Raw genomic sequence first — 22,911 nt, forward strand, 5'->3', positions numbered from 1 at the left:
AGTATATATGTTGTAGATTCATTGCATGGATGATAAAAGAGGATTGAAATTTTCAATAACAGGTCAAGAACCTGGTTCTTGTACCAAAGGTTAGTAGTTCTGCGCATTCTTTAATACACATCTTGAAAAGATACAAATATCAATTGTCATGTCATCCACCTTTTTAGACCCTGCTATCATGTCCCTTCACTTCAAATCGTTCCATCTCCCTCTGAAATGTTGCATTTTTCCAGGCACAATCGCCGTTTCTGAACCGGTTCCTATCTCTCTCTTCATAATTATCCACTCTCATTAAAACCCTTCTCCTTTCTTCACATACCACAATCATCCATTAAAACTTCTCCAAAGAACCTTATCTCTATCTCTTCAATAGCTGACGCAAACTCTGAAATCCCTGCCTCAATCGTCTCTAATACTAAAAAAACCATTGAGTCCTCCGTCCCCAATGAGTCTTCTGTAACCACTCCTGTTCTTATCTCTAAAATCACTCCTAACCCAAATTCCCAATCTCCCTTCAGTTCTAAGTTGACTATCCCAGAAACCCCAAAAATTGTTGATCCTTCTTCTCTATCTTTTGAGTTTCCCATTGATCAAGGAAAAAGTGGAGAACAAGGTAAAAGTCATGAGGTCACAGAGGTTTCCGTCATTATTGCTTCAGATTCTATGATGGCCATGGAGCCTATTGAGGAAGAAAATATCGCGACCATCTATGTGGTATCTGCTGATGGCGTCTTACATGAGATAATTTCTTAGAGGAACGAGATACAGGGTATGTGGGAAGAAGGATCCATGGTGGCTGTTGAGGGCTCTGCATTAGTAGAAACTACTGGGCCCTCTCGTGGGGAACCTGACCCCTCTCCGTAGGAAACAGGTCAGGGTTCTCACTCCCGGACCAGTTATGCTCTTGCATTTGCTATTGCTCCCTTGGACATTCAAGTCACTAAGATGAGGTTTAGTGATGAGGAGGATCTAGACAACATTGCTCTTGATGCTTTCATAGTCAAGCAAAGGGTAGTGTCCACTCCTGAGTCTTCTACTAAGCGACCTACTACTAGGTTGCAATCAAAGGTAGCTTATGACTCTGCCCTTTAAAAGAGCAGAAAAAGCAGTAAGAAGAAAAAGAGGAGATTGGTGAAAGACAATGTTATAGTGTGTGATAAGGCTCTTCTTGTGGTAGAGGTTGAGGAGGAAACAAAAGAGGAACCTAGTTCCCTAGTGAGAAGGTCTTAGAAGAAGAAAGAATCTGCTTCCATAGAGAATGTTACAACCCCCAGTTTAAAGTTGAAGGATGTTGTAAGTGAGTTCTCTGTTTCTGATGAGGATGTATTAGTCAAGTCTAAGGGAAAAGCAAAATCAAGTGGTGTGAAGTCTGGCAAACAAAAGTCTAAAACAGTTAAGGAACCTGGTTCTATGAAAAAGATGAGCAGTGAAACTAGTTCTACTTCAGAATGGTTAAGGCATCAAAAGGTCCTACTGGGTCGCACTTTCGACCCAGTAATTTCTAATATGGCTGGTATGCATCAAGTTCTTACAATGGTTGAGTTTCAACGTTAGGGGAATTTGTTCCAAATGGATGCACCCAAAGTGTATGAGGATGAGGTTCAAAGCTTTTATGACAACCTCTTTCCCATTGATACCGACCATATCTGTGCCTTGGTGATTGAGGTGGACATTGTGTTTGACATGAGTCTGCTTGGGGATATTCTAAAGGTCCCTATAGATGGTGTGTCTAGTGTGAAAGATGCATGTTAGTATAATTTTTGGAATGTTATGGTAAAGGATAATGCGAACCAAAAGGGGGACCAGATTCACAAGAAGGCATTACTCCCTATTTATTAGTTGCTCTTCGAGTTGGTGAACAAAGTTCTGTTGCCTCGTGCTGAGAGGAGGTCTATGACTTCTAAGTCTGACCTATTTCTAATGGAGCAACTGGATGGCTTTAACCCTGTCAACCTGCCTGCTATCATGATCAAACACATGCAAAAAGTAGCAACCTTCAAGGATGGTAATCATGGTCTTCCATATGGGTTTCTGCTTATACAAGTGTTTAAGTTTTTCAAGGTGTCGCTGGGGCAAGTCAAGGTAGGAACCAAGAAGCAAACCTTCTCACAAACAACGTTGGAAGAATGTGAGTGCATCAAGAAGAATGGGGGGGTTTGGCAGTACATCAACAATCTCACAGCTCATTAATGCTCAAAATAGAGCAACTGAGGAGATTCGACAGTTGAAGGCTAGGAATGCTATCCTAGAAGGTCGGTAGAACCAAGGGGCTTCGGAGTCAAATAAGGAAGTGGCTCGTTTGACAAAACAAAATGCTGATCTCAGGGCGTAAGTGGAGAACCTGAAAGCAGAACTGCTAATGAGCAAAAGTTGGCCAATGCCCGAATAGTCCTAGTTCTCCAAACTCTTGTTGCAGCTTCCAAGCCCTCTATTCCTAGTGCCCCCTAAGTATCCTCTTCAGTGACTAGTTTCGGGATTGTCTCTTTTAGTTTTTATGACTTGGCAGATGTTTTTTTGTTTCTTTTGTTTTGATGTGGTTGGGATGTATCAGTACTGCTCTCGCTTAAAAAGCAAAGGCATATGTTTTATATATAAAATCTATCCTCTTTTATTATCTTATTGCTTGTATTCTCTGTTTCTCTTCTCTATAATGTTATGTGCACATATGTGGCATGAATTAGTTAGGCTAGACTTCTTTATGTTGTTTGCCTGCTTGTGTATTTTTAATAATACCAAAAGGGGGAAGTATAATTGAAACAAGGATCTAATTAAGGGGGAAGCATAAATTCAGGGGGAACTTGTGAAGTTCTTGTTACTTCATCTGGTTATCTTTGCTCTAAATACATGTTATCAATGTCTAAGTTTGTCATCATCAAAAAGGGGGAAATTGATGGGTTTTCAATATCTTTGCCTTATGTTTTTATGATCTAATAAATTTACTGTCAAGAACCAGATAGGGAACCTGACACACTTGGTACACATTACAAATGAACGGATTCCAGCCTGGACTCCAGCTAATGTGAACTGCTGTAAGTGTATAAAATAGATAAACAAGACAAGGACCTGATACTTTGTGTTTCCCTGACAGCATTACGAAAGTCTACTGTGCACAGCTAGAAAGTGACTGCCACAAAAACAGTGCAACAGTTTTGTAGTCACTTGCCTTTGACCTACCAAGTGCTTACATCATTCAAGTGATGTCATCAAGGGTGTATTAACAAGAGCGTTATAACAAAACATCACCTGAACACTTGAGAATTCACTTCAAGCATTCAAGTCTTCTGCAAACAGTGAACTCAATTCTCAAGAGCTTGAAGAACAAAGTTAAACGCTACTATGGACCAGTTCCTAAATCTAGTATTTTGTTGTCCTTAGTTGAGTTGTAACTTTGTGATTGTTCTTATTGTAATTCCTAAATTGCTTAGGAACCCCTTTGTAAAACTATAAACTTTCTGAGTTTGTGTTGTGACTAGAGTTAGTCATAAGTTAAAGTCTTTGTAACTAGTAAGTGACAAAGTGGCTTGTGGTAAGAGTATCATAAGTTAGTTGAGTTAAAGTCTTTGTAATAGAGTCATTACAAAGTGGCTTGTAATAGAGTGTTTACAAGTTAGTGAAGTTGAAAGCCTACAAGTGTAGGTCGTGGTTTTTTTCCCCTTGAGTGGGATTTTTCCACGTAAAAATCCCGTGTCTCATTTACTTACTGTTTCATTAGTATTCTCAGTGGAAACTCATAGAGCACCAGGTACTCTATAGTTTGGTGGACTCATATAAACTAACAAAAAATGATATATATATTGGTCCAGTCACCCGCCATGTGCACCATTTACTGTTATATAATTTTAACAGATGCATCTATTGCATGGTCACATGTGCGTTTGTTATTAACTTGCAGTTTGGTTTTTGCAAGGTTGCTTGCTCAAATTATTAGAGCACAGTTCCAGAATATAAATTATGATGATTTATCTTGATAGTGCTGGTTTAAATCCAAGTTGGTTTAGCAAAAATTGTATGCCTCCAATTATAGCTAAACCATTGGTTATGAGAACAAAACTCCTAGAAAGAAATTTGGTATGAGGTATATTATTTAATAGATAGTAGCACTTGTACGCATCTAGCCATCAATTTATGATAAATACACCCTATCATAATCGGTTCAGGGTCAGGAACCAAATAATTTTTATCTAGAAATATGGATGTGTTATATGATTTGATTTTTCTACCACAATGCACAAAGATGGATCCCCAAAGAAGGTTGGGGATATGTGTTAGTGATCCCAATAATTAGGGGGAGAAAATGGGCAGCTGAAAAAGTGATACGTGGAATGAATTATTATGAGTACATCTAGATCCTCGTACAAGAAAATGTGAACTTGAAGTTCAAGTGATAATTTATTTACAAAATATTGCAGAGGCATTTGCTGACCCAAAGCTAAATGTCATATTTCAGCTGCTAATGCTCCAACTAAAATAAAGTCCATGATGGACAGGGTCTATGACACGCATAAAGCGTAATAGACTAACTGGTTCTAAAGATAAAACTTCTTGAAGAAAGAGTGGAGCAAATGATCAAGATGGGCATAATAAGGAGGCAAGTACCTCTATAAGAGCACCACGACATAACACTTTATAAGATTTCATGGGAGAGACTCAGGTACCTGAAAATAATGAGATCTCGATTAGTTATGTCTTTATTGTGTGATGACGAAACCGATGTAAAATGATCATTCGACGATATTATTGATATAATGTAGCTCAATATTATTAATATTGACGAGGATCTTGAGCTCAAATTTGTCATGGAATTTGGACAAATAAATGATTGATCAAATGAAAAATGCACAATAAAATTGACTTTATCTAAAAAATGTGAAGTTGGGCGGATAGTCCCAACACCTGAAAGTACAAAGTCAATAGAGGTACAAATATGTCCTTGTGCAAAAAGTGAAATAAAAATCAAGTCGATAGACATAAAGACGATTTGTGGCACAAGATTTTCATAAATATCCTGGCATTAGTTATATGGAGATATGTTCTCTTGTGGTGGATGAAATCGTTTCTAGGTTTTAATTAGGCAATACATGAAAAACTTGATATGCGTATAATGGAAATCCTTAAAGGATTTACATAAACTGAAGCATATTAAGGTTCCAAATAAACTTATTAATAAAGCTTCATCAAATTCTTATGTGGATTAGACCAATCATGGCGTACGTGATTTGTTTTTTGTGTCTAGTGCAATTGATGCACTAATGTATCTTGCTAGAATCATAAGTATAACAATATTCTAGCGAGATATAGTTTTACTCCTATGTATATTGATAGAAATACAATTAGTGTTATATTGCAAAAGGAATCCTTGATACAGATTTGCTTATTCTAACAAATGCTGTCAAGATTTTGTTGGTTATGCAAATGCAAGTATTTTTCTGAAGTTCGTTCTTCAAACAATCAATTTGCATGCGAGGGTTGCCATATTATTATTATTCTACAAGGCAGTTGATTGTTGATACTTATTCAAGTCATGCCAAGATAAGCAACTGATAAAGCAAGTGACTCAACACATAACAGACGTGTGGCTTTTCTTTGAAGAAAAGATTCCAATAATATTGAAGATGATGTTGTTTGTATAGCTCAATTTAAAGAAGGTATATAGAAGGAGACATAGTGAAGCAAATTTCACCATAATTTTTTTCCAGATGCATGATCTTCAATAGAATGGTGAAATTGATATTCAACAAATTCGTTCATGTGATAATTAAAATGCAAGATTGAAATGCAAGATTGATAATTTTGCTTCACTATTCAACAAATTGAGAAGTTGAAATACAAGATTGAAATGCATTGTCTTCAAGAAATAAAGTGATGTTTTCATCAGGGGGAGGCAAATACGTTGTACTCTTTTTTCCTTAGCACAAGTTTTGTCCCAATAGGTTTCTTGGCAAGGTTTTTAACGAGGCAGGAGACAATGAGTATTACATGATATGTGTACTCTTTTTCCTTCACTAGGATTTTTTCCTAGTAAGGTCTTAACGAGCCACATCATCTTTGGACATCCAAGGGGGTGTGTTATGAAATACTTGATTATGGTGGATGTCCATAACTCCTAAGGAGTGACACCCACTACTCTTCTCCATTAATCTCCCACTACTTCTTACCATTATGATTGTAACTCCAACACCTCCATGATCTCAATAGTTAATACTATGTTCATGGCATCCCTTTGTATTACCTAAAGATCATCCTATAAATTGAGGATTTGGGTATCACATTGTACACACTTGAAAAACACTTCAATACATGGAAGAAATAAGAATCTCTATTCTCTTTCTCTCTATATTTATTGTTTTTCCTTGTTTTATATTATTACTTTGAGCTAAGCTTTTAAGAGTTTTCAAAATATTTTAGTCCTTACCCTTCAAGTTGAACATCATGTAAAGAAGAAGAGTGATTTTTTTTTTGAATTTGGTAAGCGAATGTTTTATTCAAAGCGTGTTCTAATATTTAGTTTAAAATTATTGTTTAACTTATTTGTGTTTAAGTAATAAATTCTAAAAGGAAAAAAATTATAAAGTAAAATGTTAATGGATAGCCCTAGATATGAGGACTGCTTGTATATTTCAAATAAGAAAACACTTAATTAGCAAAATTTTAATTATAATCAAATTCTTAAATATTAGAAAGTAGAATGATTATTTTATCTAGTGTGAAATTAATATTTAAACGGTAAAAAAAGCGAACATCATTTCGCTAAGGGTTTTCGTGCTTTTAATATAGTACTAGTAATAAAACCCGTGCTATGCGCGGATAGTACTTTTGAAGCATTACCCACCATCAACTTTAAGTGTTATTCCCTCTTAAATATGCATAATTGGACTAATAGTTAGTGTCGCAGGTAAAGAACATTCCTTCCTCATTTAAAGGCACTGACATAATTACCAAGCTATTAATAACCTCATCGGGTATTTCATGAAAATAAACCTTGCAATTAAACACCAAAATAAGTTATACTCTATATAAATAATCATGTCAGCATCAAAATGTCCGTAAGAAGGTTTGAGAACAAAATCAAATAGCAGAACACCATCCAAGCTAGTATCAAAATGAGGGGCTTGTACAATAGCACATTGAGAATCCTGACATAATGTTCCACTAAACAGATAATAAGGGAAGTATTTGGGGCATCTTTATATAATGAGAAAAGTATATCAATACAACCATTTTTCCCTAACTGAGTCATGATAATCTAACCAAGAGTATTAGACACAACTTTGAATGGAACTATACACGTTGTTGCTGGAGGAGGTGGAGCAAGCCTTTCAGATTTTACCTCATCCAAACTATATGGAGTATCTACAGGGATTATCGAGATGTTAATCTTATTCAAACAATGTATATCATAATGGGACTTCAATATCCCATACATAAAGGTTACACTTTAGGACCCTTTCCCCATTTTATTATACTGGGAATGTTGTCCCATTTTATTGGACTTTAATATCTCATACAAAAAATATATATCAAAAGTTTGAAGTCACACAAACACAAGTAGATACAGAAATCTTAAATACACAAAGATACTTATTCAACACTTGATTCATTCACTTAACTCACATATAACATTCATAAGTTCCTTCTCATCATTCTTTGATGATATAATAGTGTAAACGTTCCCATGCGACATTAATGCGATATTTCAAAATATATGCAGTTGCACTTCTAACATAAATAAAGTTCATATCACAAAAAGTCAACTAATTTCAGATATTAAAACATGATTCTAAATGGTAGAAACCAAATTAAAATACAAATAAAAGTACTTCAAATTGTACCAAAGTACTTGCTAATGCAAGTGTACAAATAATGTCATTTAAAATGAAGTAAATGCAGCCATTTGTGGATTTTTCTCCTGTTTAATTGCGGGAGTTGCCGAAGGTCTTTCGGAAACAGTCTCTTTACTCCTTCGGGGTAGAGGTAAGGTCTACGTACACGCTACTCTCTCCAGACCCCATTAGTAAAATTTTATTGGGTTGTTGTACTTGTTGTTGTTGGTGTTAATCACTCGTTTAACCTTGTTACTTGAAAATTGTGCAAGATCATCATCAACCTCTACTACAGATGATCCATCCTCTTCTCTACTTCTCTTGGCAGAGGTCTTTGCAGGAGAAGTCATCTCATTATCAGCCATTAAATCCTACAAAGAAAAAATAAATTATTAAACCCATATTGTAGATAAGAAGCTATAAAGGTTAAGTTTGAATTATTCACCTTGAAAGTTGTGTCTGCATCATATGTTGTTCATACTTAAAATCAGGGTCCTATTAAGAAAATAATAACATAATTAATTTAAACTTGATAATCGATTATATAAAATCAATGAAAAAATTGGTATATTATGAAGTATTTAAGTAATGATCACATGCAGTGAATGTATCTACTTGTGGAGAATGACTATATTGTTGTATAAGGTTATCGTCCTTGTTGATTTTAACAACATTATAAACTTTCGCATGCACTTTAATGTTGGAACTCTTAACGGTCACTTTAAACATGATTTTTTTGTCAAGAATATCATACAACTCCACTGGATAAGAGCACTCATTAACAACACCAGATGTCTAAGACCGGATTAGTGTTAGAAGTGCTAAAACAGAAAAAAAATTAAAATAAAAAATACATCTACTAATCCATCTCTTAAATCGATAGCCTACTTTTCATGCTGGTAGACTACATTATGTCGTTTTATGCTATGCTTCTTATTTTGTTTCATTATCCAAGTTAATTTAATAGTAACAATATCATTAGTCTACACGCAATTGTTGCTGCCAAAAAATGGCAAAAGGAATGGTATCAAAAAAAATAATAAAGCTCTTCCTTTTTAGTGATATAACAAATGGTGAGTTCTAATAAATATAAGGATGTATTGAAGGTTCAAAGTTAATTTTTACTATAATTTTGCAAATTTGCCATATTTACCTTAATTGAAAAAATATATTAACAATTAATATAAAAAATATCGCTATTGAACTTTCATTTAACTCATTAGCAGACTTCCCAATGAGGTTTGTTGCTTCATGATCCCAAAGCAATCAAGATAAGCCAGTGCGATCCATTACTTGCACTTGAAGCTTGTACCCGAAAAACACGTTTAGAATAAGAAATTGAAACTTAAGTTTTATTTAATTTTTTAAATAAATAGAGAAGCTTATCAAACCTATGAGTGACAGAACTATCAAGGCGGTCACATTTCTTGCAGTGAAATTTACTTTTAATTTTATTAACCTTCTTCGAGCATCTCCTGCACCACAAATATGACCATTCTTTTTCAACTTGTAGATTCACTACAGTCGCAACAATCTAAATTTGTCCTTTCTGAAAATAAGAACTAAAGTTGTAGGCAATGTAATAAGCAAATTTACTTGTTGGAATATCAATATAAATGCCAAGGAGCATAAGCTGTGAAAATTTCATTATATTCCATTAAAAGATGATGTCCAAAACCAATAATCTTAGACATGAAAAATGATCTCCAAAAATGTTCTCGCGCGTGAAAAATATTCTTTAGAACAAACTACAAATGATTTCAAGTATACCAAAATTGCAGATGAAGAGTTAGCTTCATTCACAATTTGAGGTATCTCCATCTAGACCATAAAAATTAAAATTGCAGTTGATTAAATACACACATAACCTAATAAATTCCATAGTGCAAATCAGAAGATGGATATTGTAGTCAAATTACAGAAAAAATAAATGCAACTAAAAAAGAATGCACCTTTTCGTCTTGAATAATTAATTCAAGGGAGACGGCGTTGTTTGATTTTTTGCAGTATAGAACATGCCACAATCTCACTACTTGTACCTTCAAATTCTAAGTCATCTTGTTAGTTGATATATCGCTGACATAGTCAAATTTTGCGTCATATTTTGCCTTAGAGAAAATTGATCAAAGGATTATCTGTACTAAAAGTATATGCTCGGTGCAGCTATATATATACTGAAGACAAACCCTAAGTAGTAGTTAAATTCAAAAAAAATAAATTGCTATATATATGTAAAGTATATAATATATATTCGCATAATCTTTTTACTTGCTATAAATAAGAAACAAAATACGTGTGTTTAGGGGCATTAACTTTATGAAAAAGAAATTTCCATAAAAAGAGCCGAAAAATTCAAAAAAATTCAATTGCTATATATATGTAAAGTATATAATATATATTCGCATAATCTTTTTACTTGCTATAAATAAGAAACAAAATACGTGTAATACTTGCTCAAACATACCTCGAATTGGATTTTGGTTGGAGATGGTAAAATGTAATAGTTGATGGGAAATTGTAATTCTTTTCCAAGTAGAAATTCCTTAATTTTAGATAATAAATATTCTGACCTGATGAGGTGTTACTCATTTATGATTTTGTATAACATACCCTGTTTTTTGTTGCTTAGTTTCTTTTCATCTTTCGTGACAAAGTGATATAACAACAACAACAACAACCCAGTATAATCCCACTTAGTGGGGTCTGGGGAGGGTAGTGTGTACGCAGACCTTACCCCTACCCTAGGATAGAGAGGCTGTTTCCAAATAGACCCCCGACATCCTTCCCTCCAAGAACTTCCCACCTTTGCTCTTGGGGAGACTCGAACTCACAACTTCTCAGTTGGAAGTGGGGGTTGCTTACCATCAGAGCAATGCCTTTAATATGGGATAGAGATAACAATGGTGGGAATTGGGAGAATTGGGAACGTTAGAAAGGGATAGAGATAAAGAAGCTTGCCTTTAATATGAAAGACGATACTTTTGTTGAAAATGTGGTGCTTCTGCAATTTTTAGTATTTTTAATTTATTTAATTGAAAACAGATTATGTAATGGAAATTTTCTAGAAAAGAGGCGATAAAATTGGGTTGAAATAAGTTACCAAATATCTTGTTAATAGATTGTCACTTGGCTAAATGAGAAGGCAAACTTTCTTGCTTTAATATATATAAATTTTTTTAGTATTCTTAATTTATTTAGTTGAAAACATATTATGTAATGGAAACTTTCTAGAAAAGAGGCGATAAAATTGGGTTGAAATAAGTTGCCACTTGGCTTTTTACTAACTTGCCACTTGGCTAAATGAGAAGACAAACTTTCTTGATTTAATATATATATATATATATATATATATATATATATATATATATATATATATATATATATATATATATGTATATAGAGAGAGATATTTGTGATATGATTTAATATTTGAGGTGTAAGATGAAATACTTGAGCTTAGAGAATGATTTAGAAAACGAATAGAAATTATTTTGAAGAATTAGAACCTAGAGTTTATATTTAAGGTGAAAACTTGAAATGGGTCAACCTAAAGCTTAAAGTTCCGGGAAATTTAGGATGATTTGAGTACTAACTCACTGCCTATCTATGATATACCCGAGTTTGCACATATGAAGTCAGAGTAAATTTTAGCTCATAGATTTTTTTGCTAGATTAATAGTAACATTTTTTTTGCTAGACTAATAGTATTGGATAAAAAACTAGAAATAAATTACATTATAAAAATATTTTCTTATTCTTAATTTATTTTAATATATCTGATTAAAGGCGATGTTTTTATTTAATTAACAATTAATATAGCGTAAAATACTATTTGACAGGAAATACTTAGAGCCCGTTTGGATTAGCTGATTGTAAATTGCTGATAAACTTGAAGTGCTGAAAAGTATTTTTAAATGTCGAAACTGATTTTTTTTAATTAAGCATTTACGTGTTTGGATAGACGTGCTGAAACTAATAATAAACAGTTGATTTGTTTGGAAGAAAAGTGTTGCTAAGTTATTCTTTTATTAAAATGACTAAAATACCCTTAATTTTTTTTATAAAAAAATGTAAATTAAGAAGTGCCTTTGTAAAGAAAAGGATGAACAACGAATATGGAACGAAGAGAAAGTTAGAAAATTTATTTTGAGAAAAGTATATTGTGAATTAAAAATATTATTAAGAATAAACTAGTAAAAGCATTGGGTCACACGTCATATTGGGTCGGTTATCCACAGGGGAGGGGAGATCGACGAGGATGTCACACACCGTATTAGGGTAGGATGGATGAAGTGGAGGTTAGCATCCGGAATTTTGTGTGACAAGAGAGTGCCAAGAATACTCAAAGGTAAGTTCTATAAAGTGGTGGTTAGACCGACCATGATGTATGGGGCCGAGTGTTGGCCTGTTAAGAACTCACATATCCAAAAGATGAAAGTAGCATAAATGAGGATGTTGAGGTGGATGTGCGAGCACACTAGGATGGATAAGATTATGAATGATGATATTCGGGAGAAGGTGCACGTGGCTCCCATTGATGACAAGATGCGGGAAGCGAGACTCAGATGGTTCGGGCTAGGGGTGTTCATGGTTCGGTTTGGATCGGTTTTTCCCTAAAAAGAAACCAAACCAAGTAAGTCGTTTTTTCAAATATTAGAACCAAACCAAACCAATTAAGTCGGTTTTTCTCGATTCGGTTTATGTCGGTTTTTCGGTTATTTGTCTGGTTTTTCTTAAATATAAGATATACAAAACCAAACACATATTCCGACAACCACATTTTCAATGTAACACTATCAAATCAATTGCCTTTGAGAAATTTATTATTTACCCAAATATATTGATGATAATTGAATCAAATAGTGATGAATAATTTAAGGACTCAATTAAAAATATGTTATTTTTAACACGAAATGGACTCTTACACTAAACAAAAGAAAATTACCAATCAAACTAGAATGTAAAGGTAAAGAACTATATTAAAAGTGCAAACTATTAACATTTACCATAAAGTTTTTGAAACTTTGTATAACAATACACACACACACACACACACACATATATATATAGGTGTAATAAAATTTGAAATAGCTACTTCTATAGTCGGTTTGGTTCGGTTTTTTCTGATTAAAACCAAAACGAAACCAAATTTGATCGGTTTTTAAAATTCAAAACCAAAATCAAACCAAACCAAAAAATATCGGTTTTTTTGGTCGGTTTGATTTGGTTTTCGGTTTGGTTCGGCTTTTCGGGTATTCATGAACACCCCTATTTCGGGCATATGCAGAGGAGAAGCCCAAATGCTCCGGTAAGGAGGTGTGAGCGGCTGGTTGTGGAGGGCATGAGAAGAGGTAGATGGCGGCCTAAGAAGTATTGGGTAGAGGTGATCAGGCAGGATATGACGATGCTTCAGATTTCTGAGGACATGACACTTGATAAGAAGTTGTGGAGGTCGAGTATTACGGTTGTAGGCTAGGAGGTAGTTGAGTCTTGCCTTACTTTGTACATTTGTGAGCCTAGTCTGGTATGGTTTTTGCCTAAGTTAACCAGTGGCAATGTCGTGTCTTACTATTTTCTTTTTTCGGTGCATGACCTATTTACTAGCCATCATTTTTGCTTTGCATTTTTCTTATGCATTTTATCTTCCTATTTTTCCTATGATTTCTATAGTGAAACTAATATTGTCTCCTTTTGTCTTTTTATTCTCTTGAGCCGAGGGTCTTTCGAAAACAACCTCTTTACTCCTTCGGGTAGGGGTAAGGTCTGTGTATACACTACCCTCCACAAACCCCACTAGTGAAATTTTACTGGATTGTTATTGTTATTGTTGTAAAAACATTGGTCAAACTAAAATTGCTTATAAGCCAGTTTAACAAGCTTATAAGCTTAGCCAAACACCATCTCATTTTTGAAAAAAAAAATCAAAAGCAGTTTTGTTTCATCTTTGGACACTATAATTTTTTTCTCTTCGTATTGGCGGTATTTGTTTATTATAATTTTTAATTTACAGCTTGTTTGGATGGTTGTTACCAATTGTATTGTATCGTATTGTTACGTTAAATACAATGTTTGTTTTGATTGTTACATAAATTTTATTGTATCATATCGTTAAATCCGTCGTTACATACCGACGAAATGTGCCACTTTATGTAATGACCGATTCGGTGTGATCGCATCGTTACCTTGTCTTTTTCTCTCAATCTCACCCTTCAATATTATTAAATAATTTTATTTTATCATTTTTCTTACCTCTTTAATAATAATTTTATCATGTATTACAATTTTTCTTTATAATATTATAAGTTTATTCTTTGTATTGCTAGCTTGTGATATCACGAACCGATGTTAAATGACACAATCTATCCAAACATTGTATTTATGAAACCATAAACCAATAAATTATGAAAAGATACCTAACAACCATTCAAACAAGCTGTTAATTTCCTAATGGGGTTTAACAGAATATTCCTTCTAACCAAGCCCCTTCTCGTTATTTCTTGCCTTTCCACCCACCGTTCTTCTCATTTCGATACAATTCCATTTTCTTCTTCTTCCACACGACTCAATTTCCTCTTTTAAATTCTAAAATTGACAGAAAAAAGAGTTACAATAATATTCCTCTATAAGAAGAGAATCCAGAAAACCCTTTCGTCGTTCCTTTCAGGTAAATTTCGTCACAAAGTCTAGATGCTATCTTCAATTCAACAATTCCCGTCCAGTTTCCAACTTTCAATGTCCAAAAGCATTTTTTCTGTTGAGGGGGATGGTTTAATTCATGCCCTTGAATCAGTTAATCCTTTGTTTAATGAATTTGCAAAACAATTTCAAGAAATAAAGAAAAGCTCAAGGTTTTCAGCTGGGCAAAACCTATAATTTTTCGAGTTGATATACTTGACTGAGATTTCTGAATTGTATTTTGCTAATACCGATGATGCATACTGTTAAGTTATATGCACTGACAATGTAATAATTTTTATGCGTCAGTTTAATTTAACATGTTATAACAGGTTATTAAATAAAGTTGACTACGTTTTAAGTGACCTTATTGGGTAGATATTTTCTTACACTGTGATCTTAAACTCTTTCTTTTGAAGGTATAGTTGACTGGTAGAAAGGTGTTTGGACTTTGGGAGGTTGAGGATGGCATCTGTTTCTGGGTCTAAAGGTGGGGTGGTTGATGAAACATCTCCCGACTTGTTGAAGAACACGCCGTCAAATATTAGAAGGTTAGCAGATGAAATTGAGCACTTAGAGGGTAGGCAAAATTACCTTGCTCAGACTACAAGTCCCTCAGATGGTGGTGATGTTCGTTGGTATTTCTGCAAGTTGCCTTTGGCTGTAAATCGTATGTTTTTGCTCGAACTCTAAACCTTTTAGGTCCAAATGTTGGCATTCATCTTTGCAAATCCATCTTATAGTCATTTGAGTGCTTTGGTTTGATCTCATTGAATTTTCTTGCTGTTCGGTTCTCTGCTGGTTGAAGCAGTGACGAAACTAGGAATTTCGCTAAGGAGGTTCAAGATTTAATATGTAAAAATAAATAATTTTTGATCTATATATGCAGTATATAGATTTTTCTATATACACAATATAATTTCGGACGAAGGGTGTTTATGTGGCTCCGCTACTGTGTTGAAGTGCTTGTAGTGGATGTAGGATGTGGGACACATTCTCTTTTTTTGGTTAAGTTAGTTAAAAGGTGAAAATAGAACACAATGGAATACCACTAGCTGGAATTACGGCTTAGTTGTGTTGTTACACTTACGTTTGGTCTTCTGTTTGTTAGGAGACTTGTATGACAATGTATCATGTGAAATTTATAGAATCCCTAGCTTTAGAGAATTCATAACCCTAAAATACCTTAAAAACGGATTGTTAAAATGAAATAGGCCTGAATAAAGCTGAATGGATGTGCAAAATTCATATTGTTGTAGCCAAGTTTTGCACCGAGGCATAGTCGAGTAATTGAATAATTGAATTGAAATAGAAGGGCGTTGATACATTGGCTCAAAGGAGGACGGCCACGTATTTGGCTCATGATATCATTCCGCTTTGAGACTCTACCTTAGGAACAATCAGATGAAAAAGCAACTTGCTAGTTTTTTCTTCTGTTTATGCTTTTGCTGTTCATTCTATGGTTCGGAAGATTTGTTCTTCTCCAAATGTTGCACTCCTTTTGAAATCAATTTCTGCAGCTTCAAAATAAAAGATGCCAGGACTAAAAAAACATACATAAGCTTTCTCAGTAGAACACTGCAGATTCTATAAGTCAGCTGTAACAGTAAGTGAAATTAAAGCATAGATTCAATGTTCTGCTATGGAGTTCATCATACAATCAGAAACTTTTTTTAGTTCACTATCATACAATCAGAAACATTAATCCTGACGAGTCAGCTTGTAGTTTCTGGTATAAAATGTATTCATGAGTCAGAAATTCTGCAATAAGACGCAGATCTTCTTTAAACTTTTAAGTCTAATTATTATAGCTTTGTCAGTTACTATGAGCATGAGCTGTCGTATTCATGTATAAATCTAGGTTGTCCTTTGTGGATTTCACTTTTGCACAGAGCCAGCTGCAGCAGTCCCCCAGGCAGAGATAGTGGGGAAGGGTGATTACTTCAGATTTGGCATGAGAGATTCTCTTGCAATTGAAGCTTCATTCTTGCAGGTAATGTTTTCTGACTGGTGTTTTGTTTATTAAGACTTAAGAGTACTCCTCATCTGTAAAATAATTAATCTACGACCCAGTTAGTACATCAATTGTTGGTCGAGATAAATATTTATTGCTCCATATTTACTTCACCTCTGCCTGATTATGCAAATTTTAAGTTTAAAAATGGTCATAATGTACTTCCCCCCAAAAAGGAAGTAAAGAGCAGATAATGGTAAGACTTGTGTGGCTATTAAGTTTGAAATATCTTATGTTGATATATGAGCCATTAATTAGTTTGCACTCTGTAGAGGGAGGATGAGCTGCTTTCTTGTTGGTGGAAAGAGTATGCAGAGTGCAGTGAGGGCCCAAAGGGGGCACCAGATTTACTTAGTCCTGCATCAGAAAAATCATCTTCCGAGAGCTCTCAATTGGGTGAAGAGTATTCAGTTGAAGAAGAAAGAGTTGGGGTCCCCGTTAAGGGTGGCCTCTATGAGGTATCCTTTGTCCATACCTTCTCTCTCTCTGTGTGTGTGTGTGCACGAACAATTGTTATCGTTTATTAGTCCATCAAGGGAAAGTACATTTTGGACTGGCATAATGACTTGTGAAAGAAAAAAAAAGAACCTGTTGCAGTAAAGAATATAGACCTACTAAGAGGAGAGAGATAAGATAGAAGTTATACAGGTGTTTGCCAATGGCAAAGATCTTAGAGTAGAACATGATATATGTAAATTTTGCATGAAATTAGCATGGACTGTCGTTTTTACCTAGTACTCTTATCTGGTTCAGTAATTTGGCTTTCATGCTGCATCTGAGATTAACTGGAAGGGTTAAATTAAGAAGCAAAAAACTGGAAGGGTGTAAATACAAAATACAACTTGGTCTTACCACTTGAAGCATGAAGTATTGACTATTTACAGTTTAGTTAACCATTTTCTTAATATGTATACTTTGGTGGATGCACAGTTGAAAGACTTGTGCATGTGATTTCTGTAACTGAAGAATATAAACTTATCAGATGTATAAGATATTTTATGATATATGACTATAGATTCTTGAATTTCAGAGATGAGGAAGTTACTTTTACCTGCATTTTATGTCTTTGGGGGTAGAAGCAGTGTTTTTGAGAGCGAGAAGCGCAAAAAAGTGACGGGGGCTCGCCTTGCTTCAAAAGCGAAGGGAACCGCACGCTTCATTGAAATGAAGTGCAATTCTTAAAAAGCATAAAGTAAACCTTGCAAAGACACAATATAAATAATCAAAAAGTTCAATGTATATCCCTATTAAGATATAAGAAAAACAAACATAATGAAATAAATTGAAATCAGCAACACCTTAATTAAATTAAATTTAATGACTGAAATCAGTAACATTTCAAAGAAAAAGGAAAAAAACTGAAAAAATAATAATAATTAAGTTTAATATACTAGAATCAACAAAGCAACAACATTTCAAAATATAATAATTAAGTTTATAAATTGAAATACACACAAAAATTAATAAATAATGGCTAAATAAGAAGAATAAAAGGAAAAAAAAGGACCGCTGGAACCCTAGCAGTGAGCAGCAGTGGACGCGACGAGAAGAAGAAGAAAGAAGAGAGAAAAAAAGGTGAAGAAAAAAGGAGAAGAAGAAGAAAGAAGAAATTACCTGGACGGACTTTTGGAATTTTTTAAAATTGACCCCTTTTGACTGAAGCGATCGTGCGTCGCTTCTCTCCTCCGGTGTTGAAGTGATCACTTTTGAAAATCATGTCGCCTCAGCTTCAGAAAAGCGATGCACTGTCGCTTAGCGTCACTTTTCACTTAAAGCGATGAAGCGATTGCTTTTTTAAACACTGGGTAGAAGAATGACATTACAGCAGTTCTTGAAAAGTTGAGTTGCTAGGAAAAACATCACATCATGGTTTAACTTTGAACTTTTAATTGAATTTGAATTCTTGAAACTTGCAACAGTTATAAAAAGTTCTATTATCTGGGAAAAGTGTATCAAGAACATCACCTCACATTCTAAAAAGGGTAAATATTGTGTCAATAAAGTTATGGGCCGATTTCTACTTCTAAGGAAAATAAAACTGGTCGAAGGGGGAATTATCGTGGGTCACACAAAACTGAAGACAGTCGACGAGGCACTAGGGTAAAGACGAATGAACAAAAGGAACCGAAAAAATCTACTATGCTTTCGAAGGAAGGATTTGAATCCAGCCGCATGTCTCGTTCTCGGGGGAAACCCGAGACTATAAGGGAAGAAGTATGACAGCTCCGTCTTCGCATCCGGCGGGATTCTTTGCCGATTTCTAACGCCGGCGAGGTTGTTTCAGGTGGATACGACTGGGTGGGCCTCATAATCAAAGGATTGAGGTGGAGGGGTCTACCACAGTTTCCAAGGTGATTTCTACTGTTTCTGGTTGGAACAGTAACTCCGTCGAGAATAATTGTCAAAATTTAAATGCCAGCGAGGTCTTTTCGGGTGGAAACAGAGCGGGTGGGCCTCAGAATGATGGTATTGGGGTGGGGGGGCCTAAAGCTCAAGTCTGCAAGGTCATTCCTACTGTTTCTGGCCGGAATAGTATATCCGCCGATAATGGAATTAGTTCAGGAGGCTTGGAGGTGGTTCATTTTGAATAGGGGTCACGAGGGCGATCCACTTTTAACCTATAAAGGACTAACTTAACATAGTACTTAACACTAACATGTGACCGCTTACGTGCCCTCTCAAACTTAAGGTGAGAATCAGTTTAGGTTTGCTTATTTTGAAGCATAGACAGGTAATAATCGCTTGCAAAGTTCTGAATTCCGATCGTTCGAGTCTTACTGATAAAATTTTTGGTTGCGGAAATCTTTTTGAGGAAATTTTAAGCCATCAAAATTTTGTTGAAGAAGTTGCTATAAATAGTGAATAGGATAGTGGCCGAAAGCGGCCATTTAAGAGGCAATATCGCCAATTGATTACAAGGAAGATGCGCAGGGTGTTGGAATGGTTATTGGAAATAAGAGTGGCTCAGCTAGAACAGTCACCCAGAAAAGATGAGAATAATAATATCATAAAAGTGCAGAGCAACTTTGACTGGATAGGGGAAGTCTCTTATGTCTCCACCAGGATTGACGAAGCTTTGATATCATATTATAAAACTAGGAGAATTGAAAGAATAAATAGATAATGTGATGATAGTGAATTGTGCAAGACACCTATTTATAGATAAAGGATACAAACCACATCTTATATTACTTACAAGTACTAGCTTAACATCAACACTTTCTTTTTAAGTCAGCTTAACAGGAACACTATGCTAACTTTAACATTCTAACACCCGGTGCCGCACTGGCCCGAGCGAACCACTCTGTAACTCCTTTTTCTTTTAACTATCATGGGCCAACATGGCCGCAACTCGTAATGTACAATTGTAAGTGGGCAAATGTTATATCAATGAACCATCATTCATAAAATATGAATACATATGGGCCGTCAAGGCCTATGATATACTGTACAAAATGAACTTCTGTTTACAAAGCCTCTAAGATTATTTGACATCAAATGGGACGGGGTACCGGCTGACCCATAAGTATGTAGTAAAACTCTGACATGATGACTCATAGACTCGGCTGCACTCCGAATGAGGTGGAGTCTTACCGATCCTTTGCTGAATGCCAATCTCGTCTACTAATAGGGATCATCAAACTGATTGTCTATACCTGCGGGCATGAAACACAGCGTCCCCAGGCAAAAGGGACGTCAGCACGAAATAATGTACCGAGTATGTAAGGCAATATACTGAAAGCTGAAACTGAACTGATAATATAATAACTGCAAGTAGCTGGAAGTCAAAGAAAATCTGAAGATATGCTTACCTGCTGATACTGACTCAACTTTCTCAATATAGTAAGTAAAATAGTTGTTCGGCCCTATAAGGCTTGGTATATATATATATATATAACTGCTCTGTCGTAGTAGGCTTGCTCATACGCGCTCGACCATACTAGACTCTGTATCTCGACCATGCTGGGCTCGCTCATAGGCGCTCGGACACAGTAGGTTCGGTATATAACTTACCATCTGATCAGAGGTTGCCCAATAGGGGCCTGCCCATCGATTATAGCTCGATGGTAATGAAAATACTTTAATACTGTATATATAACTCTCTACTCTCTTGACTGGAAGAAGGAAATACTCAATTGAATATGAAGTCCCGATAAGGAGAATATTGTAACTTACAAAACTAGAAAAATATACGTAACTTGCGAGACTAACAAAATATACGTAAATTCCGGGATATGAATTTTTCTTTATACCTCGTTATCAAACTTGTGTAATGATGAATCATGCCAAAATGAAAGAAAAGCTTAGCCTTAACATACTTTAATTGTACATACGAGATCGTAGAAGGTCGCCTTCTTTAAAGCTTCCCTACATCTTACTTTAATTGAGATAATTTGATAAAAGGAACCTCCGGTTAAGATTACCGTTCGTCTTTGTGAAAATAGAAAGAAGAAACATGTGTTGGTACCAAGTGAAGCATGCTTGAGACCCCTTTTATTCATTACTACTATATTTACCAAAACATAAAAGAAAATGTACTCAATCCCTTAAGAAGGTTGTCACGCCATCCATCGTTGGGAAGAGCCACCCGGTTCACACATTATCCACCTTTGGAAAGAACCGTAGCATTAAGAAAATCAAAGGCTTATTGTTCACTCAAAACGTAAAAAAGAAGCTATCACTATTCATCGGGCCATAACTCTGGCATCCAGCGGTGGATTGTCGCAATTTTGGTGTCAAAAGAAGCATCTACTCTTTGCGCACAATCCCCAATTGGTTTCATCCCCAAATTCATAACTAATTTTTCCAGATCTTAATTTTTATTTTTGCGATTACTGTAGCACGCAGAATTTTTTGGTTAGATTCTTCTGCTTCTTCACGTCAATGGAGTGTTGAAGAGTTTCATGACTGCTGCGTCCTCTCCCAGCCTTTGGCTGTGGGAGAGCCATCTATTAAACCAACATATGCTGCTCAGATCCAATCCAAATCACCAACATAAATTGCAACAAAAACAGTTTTGAAATCGATTCAATATGTACATGGCGAACCAACTGTTTGTTTTACCATGGAGGAAAGATTTGAATTTGCAATGGAGGAGGGATTACACCAATCTGTTGTTTTTAAACTCTCCTCGGGTGCACCAGATCTCAAAGAGCTGAGAATCTTACTTCCAAAACATCTAGGAACAAAAGGTCGATGCCTCGTAGGTTCACTCGCACCAAGGCAAATTCTGTTAGGTTCGATCAAAATGAAGATTATGTACAGGCTTTAGCTCGTGCAGTAAATTACTTATCATGGAATGGCGAAGAACACCAGTATAGAGTCTTTCCATGGACAATTGGATTTAATCCAAATGAGGAAACTACAATGGCAGTAGTTTGGATTTCATTGCCGAATCTGTCACCGGAGTTATTTGCAATGCGTTCGGTGTTATCAATCGCTTCTGCTGCTAGTAAACCTATTGCCATTGATAAAGCGACGCAACTTAAATCCAGACCAAGCACAGCGAGGGTAAAGGTAATCTTAGACCTAATGAACAAGCATCCCAAGCGTGTGAGGATCCAAAGCTTGGATAAAATCTCTGGAAAAATCATTGAAGTGTTTCAGGAAATTGTTTATGACAATATGCCTTTGTACTGTAACTGTTGCAAACACCAGGGCCACGACGAGAAAACATGTCGATATATATCGAAAAAGACTCACAACCCAGCTGCGATTGATGAACTTGAAGTTTTTCAAGAACAAACTACTGGGGAAAAGTACACTGGTGATTTACGTCAACTTCTGAATGAGAAGAGGGGAGTGAATGAAGGGGATCGATTTGCTGGAGAACAAAATAGTTTGGCGAAAAAGAAAATGGGTGAAAATCAAATTGGGATTCATGAACATGGTGAAAGTTCAGTCAAGATATCACATATAGGTGGTGTTCCTAGTACTACTGTAGTGCATGTTGAAGCAGCTAATACTTTAGTGAATAATGCTGCTTTGAAAGCAACTTGGGATCGAGCTGCAGTAGTGGAAGCAGTGGAGAAATCAAACGTGCAAAAACTGAGTGATGCTTCAAAATTTGATATGAATCCTGGGCTACAGGGAGGTGTTGAGCTAAATAAAGTTTCAGCTGTTATTACTTCTAAGGATGAAAAACGACCAGTTCATGTAGGCTCACAATTGGAGGGTAAGTATGCAACAATAGCAGTTGTAGAGCATCATAAAAATGCTGGACAAGAACCAGCTACTGTTGGTTCTAAGCTGGAGGCAACTGTTGATCGACATCCTGTTGGGATTGCTAATCATAACGCTGCAATTGGTGATACAAGGTTGAAGGATATCCCTGCCTCTACAGATTTTACAAGGATGTACTCAGCTACTGCTGGTGCGTTGAAGGTTGCTGCCGATCGAGCG

General features: G+C 35.5%; 1 protein-coding gene across 1 annotated transcript in view; it reads left to right on the forward strand.

Annotated features, from left to right (window-relative positions):
• The first annotated feature begins 14,269 nt into the window (after positions 1 to 14,269).
• Positions 14,270 to 22,911, forward strand: part of LOC107781286 (phospholipase SGR2) — a 44,352-nt gene continuing 35,710 nt past the window's right edge. The window contains exons 1-4 of the mRNA XM_075237060.1: positions 14,270 to 14,484; positions 14,915 to 15,165; positions 16,388 to 16,488; positions 16,782 to 16,967. Coding sequence (XP_075093161.1) covers positions 14,961 to 15,165; positions 16,388 to 16,488; positions 16,782 to 16,967 — 492 coding nt within the window. The 5' untranslated portion in view covers positions 14,270 to 14,484; positions 14,915 to 14,960. The remainder of the gene's footprint in view (positions 14,485 to 14,914; positions 15,166 to 16,387; positions 16,489 to 16,781; positions 16,968 to 22,911) is intronic.

This window comes from Nicotiana tabacum, chromosome 18, assembly GCF_000715075.1.
Source record: "Nicotiana tabacum cultivar K326 chromosome 18, ASM71507v2, whole genome shotgun sequence".
Classification (NCBI taxonomy): domain Eukaryota; kingdom Viridiplantae; phylum Streptophyta; class Magnoliopsida; order Solanales; family Solanaceae; genus Nicotiana; species Nicotiana tabacum.